The sequence below is a fragment of the Paroedura picta genome, chromosome 11, assembly GCF_049243985.1.
Source record: "Paroedura picta isolate Pp20150507F chromosome 11, Ppicta_v3.0, whole genome shotgun sequence".
In the NCBI taxonomy this organism is placed as follows: domain Eukaryota; kingdom Metazoa; phylum Chordata; class Lepidosauria; order Squamata; family Gekkonidae; genus Paroedura; species Paroedura picta.
Window position 1 is genome coordinate 38,036,371 of NC_135379.1, and position 19,235 is coordinate 38,055,605.

Sequence of the window (19,235 nt, forward strand, 5' to 3'; positions counted from 1 at the left end):
AGTAGAAAGGAGGCACAAGACCTCAGCAGGATATAATGCTATACACCCCACCCTATAAAGCAGCCATTTTCTCCAGGGGAACTAATCTCTGTAAGGCTTGAAAATTGTACACTTTGCTTGTTAGTTACTAGAATCATTTAGGAAGACATATCCTTCAAATGGAATGAAGGTCTTACTCTGCTTTATGACTTTTCTTTGGACTGTTGAGAGTATATAACCCAAGCAAGAAATGTGTTCTCTCTGATAACCATCTTCAAGTATTTAAAAGGGTGCCATATAGAGGATGGAGCAGAGTTGTTCTTCTCTTGCCCCAGAGGGATGGAATTAATTAAAAAAAAAATTCCATCTAAACATCAGGAAGAAGTTCCTGACAGAGCAGTTTCTCAGTGGAACAGGCTTCCTCGGGAGGTGGTGGGTTCTCTTATTTCCAATTTTTAAACAGAGGCTAGATAGCGATAGGGTTCTGAGTGTCCTGCATAGTGCAGGGGGTTGGACTAGATGACCCATGATGTACCTTTCCAACTCTATGATTCTATGATTCTCTCATTTAGTCTGGGTATTGTTCACTCCTACAAACAATACATCATGTCTAAACACCCAATGACTGGCATTCAGTCTGTTTATTTCAACCCCTACCACAATTCAATAACATAATGTGTGTGTGTGTGTGTGTGTGTGTGTGTGTGTGTGTGTGTGTCTGTGTGTGTGTGTGTGTGTCTGTGTGTGTCTGTGTGTGTCTGTGTGTGTCTGTGTGTGTCTGTGTGTGTCTGTGTGTGTCTGTGTGTGTCTGTGTGTGTCTGTGTGTGTCTGTGTGTGTCTGTGTAGGGGAGAGAGAATTTGCAAACATTTGTCATGCAAGCGCTTCTGGTTTCTCCTCTGCCCAGAAACTGGCACTGTCGTTCTATTTCCCAGAAATATATATTTGTTTATTTTAAGCAGAGCACTTCATATCCGGAAGATCAGTAATTTAGTTATTGAACAGTTCATGTTACAGGTTTTGTAGCTAATCCTCTTGTCCGGCAGAAAATGCCCAGACTGTACAGTCAATAATGAGGAAGCTGTTTTAACGAAGGAGGAGATTTTATGCATTATACTTTGGATTTTATTTTTTGCTTGTTTAGTCTCCCATGAGCTAGAATGCAAGCTTTCTTGTATTGTAACTTACTCCAATTCCATGATGGGACAGATTTTAAAATCATTTTTTCAGGATATTTTTATTCCGCGATATTTCTAATTCAATGAAATTGCGTTCCAAGTCTGAGTTCCACACCTGTGGAACTCAGATATGGTTTATAACCAAACCAATCCTATGCGTTTTGAGACTGGGGAGATTTCTTCAGATGTCCTTAAAGGCACAGCCACTCCTGAAATGTATCTACTGTCAGGACCCACTAGAGTCAGGTACAAATCCAGAGCTGGGTTGTGGTTTGCTGAGCAACTGTCTCAAGGATAGAGTCTCAGAGCAAGAGAGGGTTTCTTTTCACCCAGTTTTCCTACAACATTCTACCAAGTACCTATTTCCACCTGCCAGGGAGCTGGTCTGACTGCTCCTGGGCACGCCTTTTAAATGCTTCCCCTGTCTTCTCTCCCCAACCCAGTCCTTGGGAGTGAGAGGCCCCTGGGCCAAAGGGTGCTTTTGCCTTGGATTAGTGAGCTCACTGGCTCATTCCCCTAAACTGCTCTGGTTGCTCCACCCAACTGTCTCTAAAAAAAGTCCATGCTGCCTGCTGTCCGTGCCCCCTGGGTCTGAGTGTGAGGGCATCATCTAATAGAAATCCATGTGGGTTGGGTCCTGCTGTTAAAAGTAAGCTAGACTCCTTCAGGCTGGCAGACTCCCAAGTAGACTCCGACAAGGCCACATTCTGCTACAACCTGGCAGACAACTCCCCCCAGCTTTGGGTTCGCTGGCTCCGTGCACCATTGGTGGGGCTTGCAGTCCTCTGATGTAAGGGTGGGGCCAGATATCTCCATTTCCCAGCTATGAATACTGCTGCCAGCCCCAATCCTATTCCGCCATTCCATCAACTGTTCTGCATCATTTTTTTAAAAAACAGAACACAATCTGCCTAATAGCTTATTTGGGGGACAACCCAACAGCCAAATACAGTGTACAAGCTTTAGAACTCTCCAGAATTACACAGACTGCAGGTTTTAATATTTTATTTTATTAAGGTTTGGGGATCTAGTGGGATGGCCAACATGAGAGGGGTAGATTTTCAGAAGTGGGGGTTAGGGTTATGTGCTTTGGCTGCTGAACCCTAGTAGGGGTGGTGGCAAGCTACCAGAGGCACCTTTTTGCCCCCAGCTGCTTACCAGGGCTGCATGCCAAAGAGGGGTAGCCCTGGGGAGAAATCTTTCTTTTACAGGGTGGCAGCACCCCTCCTTTACTGCCACACACACACAGGTACTCCCCCTTATTTCTTGGGGTCCACTGAAGCCCCCTGTGTGGCAGCACTGGACCAAGAGACAATGACACTGGCACCCAACACCCACCACCTCCTCCCATGTGCGCTCCCATATCCGAAAAGGAAGGGGCAATGCATTTCCATGCAATGGGCACTAGAATAATAAGCAGGAGTTCCTAGCTTTTGTAGCGGTCACTTAGCTGCTCAACCAGCCTTGAACAAAGCTCCCAAACATATTTCTAATAAGGACACAGCTGAGACAACCTCATCTGCAGTCACTCCAAACCGTACTTGTCTCCTGCTAAGTCAGCTCTCACTTTACCTGCTACTGAGTCATGAAAACCCTGCACATTTTGCCTTGATCTTTTTTTTTTTAACACCAAATAGTATATATGAAGACTGTCCTGCTGGTTACAGAAGTATGAGGATAATAGAAAAGCTCTAGAATTTCAGGGGAAGGAGGCACAGTATTTACTGGTTCAGCATTCCTAGCAACAGCTTTTACTTATCCCAAATGAAATGCAGGAATGCCGTCTCCTGTACTGTGATCACTTACCTTTGAGTTGCCTTCTGTGTGATACTTGGCACAGGATCGGAGCTGAGTTACCCAATACTGTCTCTCCCTTGCATCACCAGCTAGAAAACAAACCAGCAACAATATTCTGTAATTTCGGTCATCTTAGTCTGACTTGCTTGCAGCTTTCTGAAAACCTAAACATCCTTTTATATTCAATTCAGTTTAGAAACTTACAAACAAAACTGAAGGCTCAGTTCCAAGCACGGATACATTAAACTTTCATTTATCCGGTTAGTTTGCAGAACGAGTCCCTCTCGCAAAATATTGAGTTTTGAGGCTTGGCTTTGGCCATATGAATTTCATACGTGACAAGAATCAGCATGAGGAGTGGAATTGGTAGCTGTGTCGGCCTGCAGTAGCACAACACAATTTGAGTCCAATGGCACCTTTAAGACCAACAAAGATTTATTCAAGGTGGGAGCAAAAGCTCACGCCTTGAATAAATCTTTGTTGGTCTTAAGGATGCCAATGGACTCAAATTGTGTTGCTCTAGGTGAAATGTTTAAGATGCCCACCATACTTCTCAAAGGCAGATAAACTAAAACGTGCAGAAACCCCGAACTTCCATAATGCAGGTCAACTGAACATCTATCCCCATTTTTCCTTGTACTGCACACTTTATTCCCGTCCCACCCATCGGTCTTTACGTGGCAGGCGAGTTAGATCAGCTTTTCCAGCTGATGTAGCTAGAACTGCATTTTAGTAATTGCCTAAGATGACACAGCAATGGCTGCCTAGAGAATCAGAAATAATTCCGTGAAAGCAGATCAGGTTGGCTGCTTGGAAGACACTCTGATTTCAAGTCTGCAATACTGAAATGGGCTTGCTGATCGTTGGCATTTTGTTAACTGACATTTATACGCAAATTTGATGGATGCTGGCACACCTGCAAAGACCTTACGTTCCGTTTTTTTGCTCTCCTGCAAACTAAACAAATTCAATTAATGCAATGTGTGCTGGGAGGGACATTTCCCCACTATGTGAGAGCAAACGGACAATCCCCGCTTGCAAAACCAAGCCGCAGGGTTCCAGAAAGCCTCCGTCGCTCTGTTCTGATGACTGCATAAGCTGAGGCTGACTTAAATTAATAGACCTTCTCAGCGGGTAATCTTTTCAGTCTTGAGCACCTTAATTTTAAGCTCAGGGCATTAATTCTGAACTAAAAAGGAATTAATCTAATAACGGCATACCACTTCAGCGAAACATTAAACCAGCGTAACATTTCCAGTAAAGCGTCTCATCATAATCCATCACGCAACAATGACCAAACATTTAATTGGAAAGGAGGCACTTTTATTTCAAAGTTCTTTTGAAAAAAATCTTGATTTTTCTTCATTTTATGATGTTATTCTTCATATATAACGATGTTCTAAGGGGAAGAGTTATTTTGTTCTTCCCCACATACATACAAAATCAGTTTTCTACAAAAATGTTTGCCAGCGGGCAATGAGTTTGTTTTATTCGATCCAGTACATTCCCCAGTAGTGAGGCTAATTATACATATTTAATTCCACCAACCTCAATGCTGGGTTATTTCTTCCTGCCCAAGCAGCAGAAGATTTCTCTGGCTCTGGAGTAGGGCTGTCAGCTGACACTGGCATCCCAGCAGGATAATTCGGGGGGGGGGGTGTCAGAGACCATCAATTCATTACAGCACTGACGTATGATGTCACTTCCAATGTGAAACCAGAAGTGACGTCATCATGTCAGGATAGCTCTCTATGACTCACCGAAAACTTCATGGCTAAACCAGCCACCCCCTCCCTTTCCTCCATGCCCCTGGCTGAGCAGCAGCTGGGAAGTGTGGTTCAAGGCCGGGAGGTCTTCTGCTGCAGCAGGCTCTTGAGGAACAGGTATCAAGAGGGAGAACCTCAACAAACAAGCAGTTTGCAGAGTCTGGGATTGGACTGGGCAGAATATGCAATTCCTGCACAGAGTGGAAAGAGAGTCTAAAGACCCAAAGGTTATTGAGTAGCAGTTAGACCTCCACTTCTTCCCTGGCAACAAAATCCTATACGCTTAGACAGACACAAGTTCTGGGTGTAAGGCTGCAGCCTAAGATACAGTCCTATGTACACAATGGGAGTAAGCCCCACTAGGCATATGGCTGAGGCCACAGCGGTACCTGGTGTTGCCATCTGAGGATCTCTAGGTTAAGGCCAGCTAGGTTCCTCGCTCCCAGGTAGAGAGAGCCTGACCCATGCTGAACAGGGGAGGGGTTGATTTTTTTATTGTCCGCCATCCTGTTATACTATGTTACTATTTTATTTTATTGTGTTTTAATGGGTATTTTAGGGGATTTTATTGTATTTTACTGGTTTTGTAAACCGCAGTGAAACATTTGAGAGCAGCGGTATATAAATATAAAAATTTCAAAAAAATAATTAATTAATTAACAAGGCCATCCTCAAGTAAAAATGTACAGAGCTGCACTGCAAATTTCCCTTAAGGACAAATGTTTTATAGCATCAGATAATCTTCCACTGGGCTTATTTATTTTAATTTGATAATTTTTAACTTTTAGCGAGCATGGTGCTGTAACTCGTGGGTTTGCCGAGGCCATTCCAGATGTTTTGTGAGATCTGTATTTTTGGTCCCCACATGGCTTTCTGCCACACTGTTCCTTGCCCATTATTTGACTCTTGCTGTTGAGCTACCTACCAAAGGATTTCTTTTTAAAACAGAAATCAAAACTGCTGCTGATTTCTTACTAAAATGCTTTTCTAAATCCTGCCACGTCAGTTCTGAAGGAACCGGACAAAGCAGCCAACCACAGAGTTTTGTTGTACTATTAACAACCACTGATACAATCAGAAAGGACAGAAAAACAAAGACATTGAACAGCTCAATTTTCCCTCTCTCTTATGTCAGCAAGGGCAAAGAAGAAAAGACGCTTACATCCCAGATGAGTCACAGTGAGTGACTCTCAACTTCATCAATCCACCCCAAGCTATAGAGTTGGAGAAGGGCCCAGCCCAGCCCTGAATCATGGAGATACCAGCAGCAAGTCCCTTTTCAGCTCATGGCATAGAATGCTATTTGTTTTTAAATAAAGCCATTGCAGATGCAAACCAAATTGTCTCGCTCTGGCCCATCTACTTCTACCTGCAAAACTTTCACACCATAATTTTTCCTATTCTGCACAGTCTGATGTTATCCAACGTCTCCTGCAGTTAAGCAAAACATAGCTGAAGTTTGGAAGTTGCAAGAATGGCAAGATTCAAAGGCAAACTTGAAAACACCAGCAACAGGCTACTGTACCTCTCAGCTTATACATTTCTCCATTAGCAGAGTATACTACCAACATGTTGGGAGCTTCATCACTGAGAGAAACTACAGCCCCGGCTAAGGACAGCACCCCTCGCGGCTTCTGGTTCCTACTTTGTTCGTTCACAAAATATTGCAGAATTCCAGTGTCATAATCTAGCATGAAGTACCTGTAACAAAGGAGAAACAAACAATAGCAGTGCAATTCATTTTATCTATACAGAATCCGGGGGAGATATCACATTAATATGAAAATAACATGACATTAGCCTAGATATACATAAAGAGATTAAGCCTAGCATATATTTACTTATTTATTCTTTGATTTCTATCCCCCAACCCCTTTCCCAGCATTGCCAGTTTGGGACAGCTTCCAACACAGCATAAAAGAATAAGGATAAATTATAAATGTGTTTTTAAATTTAATTTTTAATTTTAAAAACATAAAACGGTCAAACATACATCTCTACTGTGGTAGCCAAGTTCCAATGTCTCTGGAGCAGCATGCCCTGCTGCAGGGATACCAGCCTCCATCTGGGACCTGGACTTCTCCCAAAACAGAAGATCTCCAGACTAAGCTTCTTCCAGAGGAACTGATCTATGGAACAGATTCAGGGGGGTGGCTGGGGTGGCCGGGAGCAGCAAAACAAAGCAGGAGTCCAGTGGCACCCTTAAAACCAATAAAGTTTTGTTCCAGGTATAAGCTTTTGGTATCTGAAGATGTGTGCTTGCACACAAGAGCTTACACCAGGGGTAGTCAAACTGCAGCCCTCCAGATGTCCATGGACTACAATTCCCAGGAGCCCCTGCCAGCATTCGCTGGCAGGGGCTCCTGGGAATTGTAGTCCATGGACATCTGGAGGGCCGCAGTTTGACTACCCCTGGCTTACACCTTGAATCAAACTTGGTTGGCCTCCCCTGGACTCAGACTTTGTTCCAACCTCTGGAATGGCAGCTTTAGAGGACAGAATGTGTAGCATCATGTTTCTGATGAGCTTCTTCTCTAAACTCCACCGTCCTCGGGCACCACCCGCAAACCTCAAGGAATTTCCCAAGCCAGAACTGGCAACTCTGTCCTATTGATATTAAAAGGCGGGTGGGCTCAAACCAAAAAAGCATTTGTATCATACTGAAGCCATGCCTTCGCTGACGGCTTAATCAGCACCCAGAGTTCAATGTGGACACCACTGTATTTGGTGGAGGACAGGTCCTCCCTCCTACCACGTTTCCAAATCATCTGGTGGATGGGATCACCCAAGGCAGGGGGTAGTCAAACTGCGGCCCTCCAGATGTCCATGGACTACAATTCCCAGGAGCTGGCAGGGGCTCATGGGAATTGTAGTCCATGGACATCTGGAGGGCCGCAGTTTAACTACCCCTGACCCAAGGTATATACCAATTCTATAAACTTAGGCAGACTGTGAGTGGGTGGGCAGGAAGGGTTGTGTCAGTGCTTGGCTCTTGTGGCCCTTTTCTTATATGCCCAGGAAAATGCTGATTGCCACTGTGGGGTCAGGAGACAAATTTCCTCCAAGTCAGACTGGCCAGGGATTCTGGTTTTCTTGAGGGGGACATCATCTGGGCATGAAATTGGGGTCACTGTGGATGGGCAGGTAGTTGTGAGTTTCCTGCATCGGGTGGGGGCTAGATGACCCTGGAGGGTTCCTTCCAACTCCATGATTCTGTGTATGCAAACAGCAATGATCTTTCTTTTACAGGGTAAAAACTATCGCAAAAAAAACTATCGCAGGGTAAAAACTATCGCAAAAATTTCAAGGAGGCGACATGCGGACAGATGCCAGAAACCAAATGTAAGAAATTCATAATTAATTAGCAAACATAACTGGCAAATAAAATCGATTCAGCCTTTTCCCTGTCAATTAAAACATTCAGCAGAAGCCTAATGAAAATTGCCAATAAAATAAACGAGCTTATTCATTAGGAATGGAAGTTCCTTCTAAAGAGTACTTGAGCTAGAATACATTCCTCAGTGTTTGAAAAACTAGATGACTAGGACATTTATCCGCATCTGTTAGATTGTTTTTTTAATGCTCCTTTCTCATCACTCATGATTATATTTGGTTGAAAACAGGTGCCACTGATTCTAAGGGGTCTTTTAAACGTGCAGGTAGCATTGCAGCCTTGCAGTTGGACATCGCACGGTTCACCCCCACTTATTATAGCAAAGCACTGATGGTCCAGGCTGGTCCATTCTCATCAGATCTCAAAAACTTCGCAGGGTTGACCCTGGCCACTCTTTGGTTGGGAAACCTCCAAGGAATTACCAGGCTTATGATGCTGAGACACGCAATGGCAAGCCACCTTCTAACACCTCTTGCTTTGAAAACCCTGTGGGGGTCACCACAAATCATTTGTGATTCGAAGGCAAAGAAAAAAAAATAGAAGGCTGAAGAAAAGGACTTCAAGATAGCAAACTACTCTGTGGCTGATTATTTTCCTAAGCTTCATAAAACATGCTCGGAAATGAAAACACCACGGAGGAATTTGAGCCCTCTGCAAAGTCATAATGAAATTACGTTATTATCGCTAAAATAATCCATAAAACCTGTTACTGATATGGTATATTAGCCTCTTATCCAAAACGGCATCAGTATACTAGAGCGGGGGCAGTCAAACTGCGGCCAGCGCATGCTGGCAGGGGCTCATGGGAATTGTAGTCCATGGACATCTGGAGGGCCACAGTTTGACTACCCCTGTAGCAGATACTAGAGATCATAATTTCGATTGGGATCCATCAGCAGCAACCAAGCTTGGATTCAGTCTGTTCTTCTGTCGTTTGCAAACTTGAGATGCCACGGATTCACATGCCAAACAGGACTTGGCTCCACAGACAGTGCCCCAAAGCTTCCCCATTCCGGCCCCTGTCCCTGTGGTGACCAATACCTAGACTGCTAGTTTCCAGCAGTCAATGAGGTTTTAATACCTCCTGGTCTCTTGTAACCTCGCCATTAATTCCAAATGGAATGTGAGCGTCCAATTGTTCACATTTATATTTTTAAACCTATCACACAGCTCAGCTACTCAACAAGCCATTCTAAAATGCCAAGGTACCAAAACACACTTTTAATATTAAAAGAAGTTGCCAGAGTACAAGGCATGTCAACTTCCACATAAATTCCTAGGTTGGGGAAGGAATTTATAACACACTTGTTTCCAAGAACGTACACATTGCCGTCAATGGCTCTTTGGTCCATTTACAGTGTAAACACTACCACAGTCACAGTCAAATTGTGAAATCCCAAGAATTTACTCTGTAGAAGTCATTAACTTTAAGACAAACAAGTGAACACACAGATGTTGACAGGGGCAGATAGCAGGGGGAGAGAGAAGGTCCTTGTTTATTGTATGTGTGCTAAAGCTGTAGTACACTTGTCCTATCAGCTAATACGAGCTTACACTTAGCAGATGGAAGACAGCTCTCTGAACATTTGGGGGTGGGGGACTTAGGGTTGCCAGCTCCAGTTGGAAACTACCTTACTCAAAATACTACCATGGAGCATTAGCTCACTCCAGGCAGGAAGCTGATACCTGTCGTCCCATTGATTCTTTAAATAAAGGCATAGTGCTGACAGCCATGACGGATGTCCAGCAGGCTGCATGCCAGGGGCTCCACAGGCATTAACAGGGAGGGAGGAAAAGCACAGTGGTTGCCACTGGGGGATTCCTGCACAATACCCAGAGACTCCTGTGTTATTTTCCCCAGGTCGACTAGCATGAACCTTACTGAAGCTGTCGATATTTGTCCCACCACTTTCAGATGTAGCAGCAGACACACCCCAAGCCTAAATCCTATCCCCACTCCCTCATAAACTCAAAGAAGAGCCAGCTTGGTGTACTGGTTAGAAGCATGGACTTCTAATCTGTCAAGCCGGGTTTGATTCTGAGCTCCTCCTCCACATGCAGCCAGCTGGGTGACCTTGGGCTCGCCACAGCATTGATAAAACTGTTCTAACTGGGCAGCGATATCAGGGCTCTCTCAGCCTCACCCACCTCACAGGGTGCCTGTTGTGGGGAGAGGAAAGGGAAGGTGACTGTAGACCACTTTGAGACTCCTTTGGGTAGAGAAAAAGCAGCATATAAGAACCAACTCTCTTCTTCTTCAAAGATGCAGGAAGACTGTGGGGAGGAGTCCGTTTTAGTATTCAGTAATGCTTTGGCCCAACAGCCCCATAAGAGGAGCTAGCAGTATCTGATCCATGGTACAGCTAGTCATGAATCCTATGCTGCTCAGTGGACAAAGAGATGCCCCAGAGACTGGCAAGGAAGGCAGGGCCACCCCCCGTGGTTGTCCCCTCCCCAGCCCTGGTATTCAGAGGCATATTACTACTGAGCACTGAAGTGCCATCTACCCATCACACTTCACCTGTATTGACAATTCTGTAGTCTACATTGTTTTTTATCCAACCACTGCTTCACATTTTGACTTAATGATGTTTGCCTAGAGTGCATGTCCTCATTACTCAGCTCTTAACCCACAAATGGCAGCCGCTGGTACAAAGATAAGCACACATTTAGACCTCTGTTGAGCACTGTTGAAGGCAACATTAAGGCTTGGGCCCCTTCATAGCTTGCAGTTCAAGAAAATAGCCCCAAAGACATTTTCTAGCTCCATTATATTGCTATATAAGTACCAGACAATGCTGGAAGGCTCACGTTTTACAAACAATTCTAGAGGTTTTCTATGAATAGACACAGATATTTTAAGGATAGATTATTAAAAATAGGTAATTTGTTTTTAAATTCTTAGTGATGTGGCAATGTAGCTTCCAGCAAGCATGGGAAGTGATGTCATCATGCTGTGATGTCAGAGTAATCCTCTTGTACCTGAGCAAAAACTCTATGGTAAAAATGGCATCTAGCAATGGGTTTTTGCCCAGATACTAGAGCATCAACCAGACATTGCTAACATGATGATGTCACTTCCTGTGCTTGCCAGAAGTGACATTGCTGGCCACTTTACCTAGATCTTCCTCTTTCTCCTAGTAAGCCAGCCTGGCAGCCAGCTGATTGGCAGCAAGGGGCAGGGCCTGGTGGCAAGGGACCTGCCAGCCCTACTTAGAAGCCATGTTTCAATACAACTTAACACTAATTTTTACAGCGTCCAGCACATAAACAAGATATTTCATTCTGATGAGACTGGGGACAGACTGGTGGGTGTGAACAGCCCTTTTCAAACTTTACAGTCATGCATACAGAGGTCCCACCAACTACATGTAAAGAAAACATACAATATTGCAATGTATATAGTCACTATGAATGGCGAAAATATGCATGTGTGTGTATGTGAGAGAGTACCAAGAAGTACATAAGCCTGTGACATAAGCATGTTCCTTAGTTTGTCTGAGAGGGAGAGAAATAAGTCTGCCTGTGCTTTCCGTGATATTGAAAGGAAAGCTATCTTAAATTTGTCTGACAAATCCTTCCTTCCAGAACTATCACTGATCCACAGAATTTATATAACTGTTTGGACGGCAATCCTTCACAAATACTCTGGCCAAGTATCATAGCGATGCCTGAGCCAATATACATAAACATTATAATAGCTTTGCATACTCTTCAGATGCTGCATATTTCAAATATGCCTTATACATTCTTATTAGATGTCAAGGATGCATAATATTTGGCGTGACAAGTATTTGAAGGGCATGCATTACTATGAGGAACAGATGTCCTTTCCCAGGACCATTCATACAGCTTCCTTCAATTATTATTGTTTGCATGAATGGAACCACTTAAATTAAGAGGAGGAGGGGGGAAATCTTCAGATTCACATGATTTCAACTGAAAGTCAGTGCATTCACAAATCATTAAAAATAAACCCAAGAGGAGGACAGTGGAAGAGAGAAAGAGAAAAGCACAAACGTAAGACACCAAGATGGACTAGGTATTCACCTGTAAAAAGCAAAACATAATTATTCTCTATTATGGCATAGGAAGTTCAGACCTGTACTGCAGACTCCCTGGCATCCCAAACCAACCATTGTATTCCTTGTCCCAAGAATGAGTTTTCAGGCTCACATGCTCCCTGGTACTTACACCAGCCTCTTTCAACCTTTCTACTGTTGAGAAACCCCTGAAACGTTCTTCAGGCTTTGAAAACCCCAGAAGTGATGCGACTGTGTAGAATATTGTTGAGAAGCATTCTGTTAGGTGAGAGGAATTCAACATATCAGTACACCACAGTTGGTACAATATCCCCCAGCCATCCAAGCTACTGGTCGTGACCCAAGCTCTAAACAGCTTGTGCCAAACATACCTGAGACAGCCATACACACACAAACAGTTCCTTCAAGAACAATCAACTGTGCCCTTTTAACAAACATATCTAATCGCTAAATCAGGCCAGTGTCCATAAAGACTTGCATCTGAGAGACCTGATTTCAGATTCCACCTCTGCCAAAGACTCTCTGTGTAACCTGGAGAAAGTCAATCTCCACCAACTGAGGTCCCCCATCTTTTAAATAAAAGCGGAAAGTTCCCTCCGTTCCTATACCATCCTGTCTTCTCTTCCACCACCACCTGCACCAAACATCTAGTCTGATATGTCTAGTCTAGTCATGCTGTTGTGCGGTAGGATACTTGAGCCCATGAGAAGGAATTACTTTTGCTTTAGGAATGTTTCTGTAGACCAGGGGTAGTCAACCTGTGGTCCTCCAGATGTATATACAATTCATGGGAATTGTAGTCCATGAACATCTGGAGGACCACAGGTTGACTACCCCTGCTGTAGACGACACAGCTATCCGCAATACCCCCCCCCCCTCACGCTATACCTTCCAACAACTTAGTAATCCCTGGCCTCAAATAAATCCTTCTCCACCCCACCAGTAGTAGTAGGGGTGGGAGTGGGGTTTTTCTTTTCCGCTAAGTTGGGGGTATTTTTATGTCTTTTAATGGGTTTTTTAACGGGGTTTTATGACACTGTGACCCGCCACAAGGGAGTGGCAGGAAATAAATTGAATAATAAATTGAATAATAATAATGATAATGATAAAATCCACCTGGCCTCGACCAGAGCCAAGGCCTTTCCCTCGGTGGCCCCAATGAGATCAAAGCCCTATCAGAACTCAGTTTCATGGGGCCTGCAAAACAGGGCTCTTCTGCCAGGCTTTTGGATAAGACCAGCGACAAGGACCTCAAATCCAACTTAACCGCCAGGAAACTGCAACACCAACAACCAAATCCCCCCCCCCTTTTGTTAGGTCACTCTTTGTGATCTATTATATGCTTATAACAGTTATCCTATATACTCGTGTATAAGCTTAGTTTTTCAGCACCTTTTTTCCACACTGAAAAAGCCCTCCTTGGCTTATATGCAGGTATATATGGTAATTGACATAAAGACTGCTCCAGTCGTTGCAGTGCCTTTTGCAAATGTGTACTGCAAGCTGAGCTTGCTCTGGCAGCTTGTAGAACATCAACCGTTTGACTGAGGGACTCTGAACTTTTTTTCCCTTTTGCCTTCACTTCTTCCTCTTCTTAATCACTTCTTCCAAACTATTCTTTTGATTTCTGTGGGTGGGGTGGGTTTTGGGGGTGCTTTGGGATTTACTGTTTCTTTCTCCTAGTGTCTCTTCTTTTATCTGAGAGGCAGCATTGTTTGCCTTTTCTTCTTGGGGTTGTGTTTTTTTTTAAGTTGATTTTTATAGTTCTTTATTTCAGTGTTTTGTTCTGGGGGGACACTGCAGTTGTAGTTAAGACTTGTCCATTCTACCAGTTTGGTAGCTGTTGTACTTGTTGTAGTAGGTTGCCAACTTCGGCTACTGTTGTTCTGCTCTGGTTTGCTGGCCTGGGGGGCACTGTTTGGTTCTCCTACCAGAGCTGTTCTCACAGAGCAGTTCTGTTAGAGCTCTCTCAGGGTGTCATGGAAAAATATGATATGCATATTAATTTCAGTGCTCCTGAGCCACCACAGTTGTGCACTGAAGTCCTGCAGGTGCTCTCCTCCCCCCCAGACCTTCAGTCTCCCCTTAAGCAACATCCTGTACAATATATGAACCAACATATTTACGCGTATGCATTAAATGCAGGTATTTTAAGTATTGCAGCTGAACTACTTTGGCTGGTCTCTAAAAACAAACAAATTAACTCACAGTAAACAAGTCCAGTGTATTTACATCCATCTATGCCCAGAACGCATTTGCTTAAATGCTGCTCTGGTTTACTTCCAGAACTTGCCAAACCACCAACAGGAACGGACAGCAGAGCTATGGAGCAGCCACTCTGAGCCCACTTTTTAATGTACTCAAGACCTTCAGCTCACCAAGATCAGCATGACATAAATGAGGGGCAAAGACATGTTCTAAAAAGGTACATAAGACTGTAGCATCTTGAACTGAGCATTAAGTTGATGAGCATCCAATGTGTCAACTGTTGGGAATCGGGCTGTGTTCTGCACCAAACACAGCCTTCAAATTATCAAGGGGTTAGCCTCCAAACCAGATTTGGTTTTATGACATGGATAGGGGAGATGCTTGTTCATGATGTTACAAACACTAGCCAATTGGTGGCCATGAATCCAGCGCCATAAAGCCAGGGTAGCTAAGACACAACGACAAAACATTGCTGGAAAACAAGATTTCTCTGCCACAGACATACCAGCTGCGGAGATAGATATTTGGACCTCATCAAAAGGTCGGGGGGGGGGGGGAGCCTGCAGGTCTATTGTGCACCAAAACAATCATCTGGAAAGTCCCTTGTTTGATTCACAGCCAACTGTTTTGGTGCTCAGACACCCAACTAGGATCAGTCCTGAGCTAGCTGACTGACAGTTTTGCAGGAAATGATCTGTGACCCCTCCCATACTATTCCAATGTCATAGCCTCATTTAGTCGTAAATGCTCATAGCTTCCAACTGCAAAATTAAAGGCCCAGGCCAACTCAAAGCCATATCACAAATGATGCCAGTCCTTAACTCTCAGTGTTAATTGCACAGTTAAACACATAGAATTGACCACATTACAGGCCTGGCCCCAATTCGCCACTGCGTTCCCACGTTTCATTGCTTAATAAAGTCTACCTGGTAAAGTATGATTGTGTTGGAACAAGTTGAAACAGAAAAAAGTCTGTTCAGCATCTACAGTGGAGCTGAATGCACTGAAAGCTCTACGATGACCCTAATTTAAGAACAACACTGTCCCCCTACTTCTATTACAGCAGTCTGAGAAACAGCCCTTAAGACATTACGTTCTGCTTGTTTGGCAAGTTGGATGACTGTTTGCAAGGGATCCAGGCATTAAAACACCCTTATTAAGCTCCACCTTTTCCTGCAAGGTCTTTGGCTTAAGCCTTTAATCCTCATTCTCCACTGTAACCAAGTTACACCTCTGGCCTCTGTGACTTTTGCCTTTATGTTCCTTCTACTGTTTTCTACCTTAGACTGGGAACTCGCAGGAGCCAAGGACATCATTCTTTGGTCTATGTAAACTCTGTGAACCAATGCAAATTTGCATTAAATAAACCACCAGGGAATTCAGGATCTCATATGGTATAAACCGGCATCATTGTCAGGTTATCTCTCTTCATCAACACTCTAAAGGGGGACTGGGAAGGAGAAAGAAAAAAAGATATCAACTGTGGTGCCTGTAGAACTGCTGAGGACCAAGACAGGATCGTAGCTTACAATGTAATTGACCAATGTGCGGCTAAGATCTCCTCTGCAGGATCCAGTCAGTTTACACTGAAATTGACGAACTTGCCAGGAAGATCTATTGTGTGCTTTCTGTATATAAATTGGGTTTTATTGGCCGGGGGGGGAGGGGGGTTGGTTGGTTGGTTGGTTCAATTCTCAGATTTGCTTGTTCCATGCTGTGGTCTTAATAAAGAGCTCAAATCAGTCCTGGTGTCCATGTCCACCCACAGATGTAACATCAGCCTTAAGTTCCAGAATGCTTGTTTCAGTTTACTTATTCATATTCCCCCTTTCACACTCTCATGCTGCTGACTAAGGTAGGGAGCATCTCTTTAGCCTCATAGATTCAGGTGGGTTCAGTTCTTTGCCCTGATGAAACAATGACCTTTTTTTTTTTTTTGCCTTGAGCAGGGCTAGTCAAACTGCGGCCCTCCAGATATCCATGGACTACAATTCCCATAAGCCAGCAAATGCTGGCAGGGGCTCATGGGGATTGTAGTCCATGGACATCTGGAGGACCACAGGTTGACTACCCCTGCTCTAAGGCAGCCTCTCAACTTTTTTTACCGTTGAAAAACCCTTGGGACATTTTTGGGCTTTGAGAAACCCCAGAAGTGGCACACAATCATGCAGAAAATGGTTGGGAAGCATAGCTATGTACATTCCTACCTGGGGCTCCTCCCCTTCCCACCCCATCCAGGCCCATCATTGGCCATTCTGGGAGGGGGGGACATGGGTCAACATGACCATGTATAGTCATATCATTTGATAAATGTTTAGCAAATTTTAAAAATATATAAAAATTAATTAACTCCCACCCATTACCCAGGTTTTCACGAGAAAGCCTGATGCACACAAAAGCACCATACTGCTGCCAACATCATCCATGCAGGAGCAAACTACTTCTGTATAGTACTCCCACCAGTACTCAAGAGACACAAATTTCTCCAGTCCAGGAGCAGCAGTCGGCCACTTATTTCAACAGCTATTGAAAGAAGAGCAAATCCAGCTGCTCTTAGAATGCCCTAGACATGGCTTTGTTTTCTGCCAACAATTCTCCCCCACTTAAAGGTAAAGGTATCCCCTGTGCAAGCACTGGGTCATGTCTGACCCTTGGGGTGACACCCTCCAGCGTTTTCATGGCAGACTCAATACGGGGTGGTTTGCCAGTGCCTTCCCCAGTCATTACCATTTACCCCCCAGCAAGCTGGGTACTCATTTTACCAACCTCGGAAGGATGGAAGGCTGAGTCAACCTTGAGCCGGCTGCTGGGATCGAACTCCCAGCCTCATGGGCAGAGAACAAGGCTAATCCACTTTGTGGAAGCCATACATTCTCACCACCAATTTGGCACAGCCCTTTACATGTTCACAAAAGCTACAAGCCTACCCCCAAACTTTTTTTTTGTTACGTCTTTGATACAGACAAGCATTTTAAAACCAGTGGCAGGTGGTAGAGTGCTCAGCTCTTAGAGGAGGCTAAAAATCCAAGCAGAGGTTGCACTTTACGAAAAACAAATAGAGATTCTTGCATAGCAGTTTGCCTAGATCTGATCTATGCAGGACTACAAGTAAAACCTGGCCCAGAACTCCTCCAGATTATAGAATTATAATAAAACAGGGAATAGACTTCTAAATATTACACCACCATCTATTATTGTGGCAAGTCCAGCTTTTGTGGCTCATTTTCCTTTGTCTGCCAATGCCTAAGAGATCAAGCTTGGTTGCTGCTGGGACCCCCTGATACCTGAAAATGAAGGGGCAATGCATTTCCATGCAGTGGGCACAGGAATAGGAAGCAGGAGTTCCTAGCTTCTTGTAGCTCCAGATGGCACACCTGGATAGACTCTGAGGCATGGAATGGGAGGGCTCTCTCCCCCTCTGGAGCTCTCAGAAGTCCACCCCAGGTTCAGTTCTCAGGCCACTAAGAAGTAATTACGGAGAAAGGAGGAAGGAAAGAAAGGACAGCCATGCTTTCATCCTCTGGAAAGAGCCGCGGCTAGGGCATCATGTGCATCTCCCACTGGAACAAGTGCAGGGAGCTCTCAGGAGTCCGCATCACGTGGTCAGGCTCTTGCCTGGTGATCCAAGCTAAATGGACCCCAGTGCCAGGCATGCCCATAAGCACTTAAGTGCTATCTAGAGGAAGTTACTTGGATTATACTTCCCACTCTAAATGGAGTGATGCTTGCCCAGAAAGACTCTGGAGCATCCAAGAACCTTGTTCAATCCTATCCTGTTCAAAAGAAGTTTTTTAAAAACTGGGGAACTGCATCCTCCTTCACCTCCCACTCTCTCAGCAGGCTCACCACCGGCCGGCTAGCCCAGTCGCTGCTGCCTGCATGCTTCCCTCCTCCTATGGTGGTTCCCCCACTTGCCTCAAGTGGTGAAGTGGCTGCCCTTGCGAGGCAGGAATTCAGGACATCTTGATAACATACAAGAGGCATTCCCCCCTCCCACAGATAAACTCTCTTTCCAGGGAATGAAGCCATAAATTCCTCACATTTCAAGCTGAGTGGAGATGGTTTCTCTGTGGAGACAAATGGCCACCTGCCAGGATGAAGCACCTTCAGAGGCTAAGAGAGGATGGGGCAATGGTTTCGATTCCTTTTCCCCAGCCCTTCCTCCTCCCACACCACCTGCGGCAGAACAGCTGCCTATGCTTGTTGTGTGCCCCTCCCAAGGTTTGCAGAAATACCTTTACATGGCCCCTGTCCATGGATTTAAGTATCCACAGATGGGGCCATGTTGACTATTAGTTCTATTTCTAACAGCAAAGGATACTTACAAGTGCGCTTAGTCCAAGTTGTTTCCACGCTTGGATTCATTTAATCTTACTACACTGCTCCATGCATGCATAACTTCAAGGCTGGACTACTACAATGTGTCCTACGTTAGAGTGCCCTTGAAGACAAACACTCCAACTGATATGAAGTAATGAATCTTGTCCAGCGACTGAAGCATATAGATGTGATCTAAGTTTCCGGGCACAGTTGAATCCTGCACACTAAATCTGATCACCTCAAAATTATTACCCGCTGCCCTGTGCTAAGCTTCCTTGAGGGTGGTGTCCTCCTTGCAGGAGAAGCTTTCCAGAAGAGAGCAGGAGGGCACCTGCCTTCACTGCTCTTCAGGATGCACTGCAAAGCAGTGTTGTTCAAGAGGGCCTTTGGAGAAGGCTGACATCTCTGCCACATCCTCTGTTAGGCTGCTCAGTTGTTGCTTTGCTGTCTTTTTCATCAGTGTTTGCTCCATGCCTATTTGAGTTTCCTGCGGATGGTGAGCCACTCTGAGCCTCTTCATATGGAGGAAAAAGCAGGACGCAAATGCTTTAA

At 44.6% G+C, this 19,235-nt stretch overlaps 1 protein-coding gene across 3 annotated transcripts in view; it reads right to left on the reverse strand.

Annotated features, from left to right (window-relative positions):
- OSBPL10 (oxysterol binding protein like 10) overlaps positions 1-19,235 on the reverse strand; it is a 99,498-nt gene that overhangs the window by 53,442 nt on the left and 26,821 nt on the right. For all 3 annotated transcript variants that reach the window (XM_077304577.1, XM_077304578.1, XM_077304576.1), the window contains exons 2-3: positions 6,244-6,419; positions 2,962-3,041 (exon numbers count right to left, since the gene is read on the reverse strand). In XM_077304577.1, coding sequence (XP_077160692.1) covers positions 2,962-3,041; positions 6,244-6,419 — 256 coding nt within the window. The remainder of the gene's footprint in view (positions 1-2,961; positions 3,042-6,243; positions 6,420-19,235) is intronic.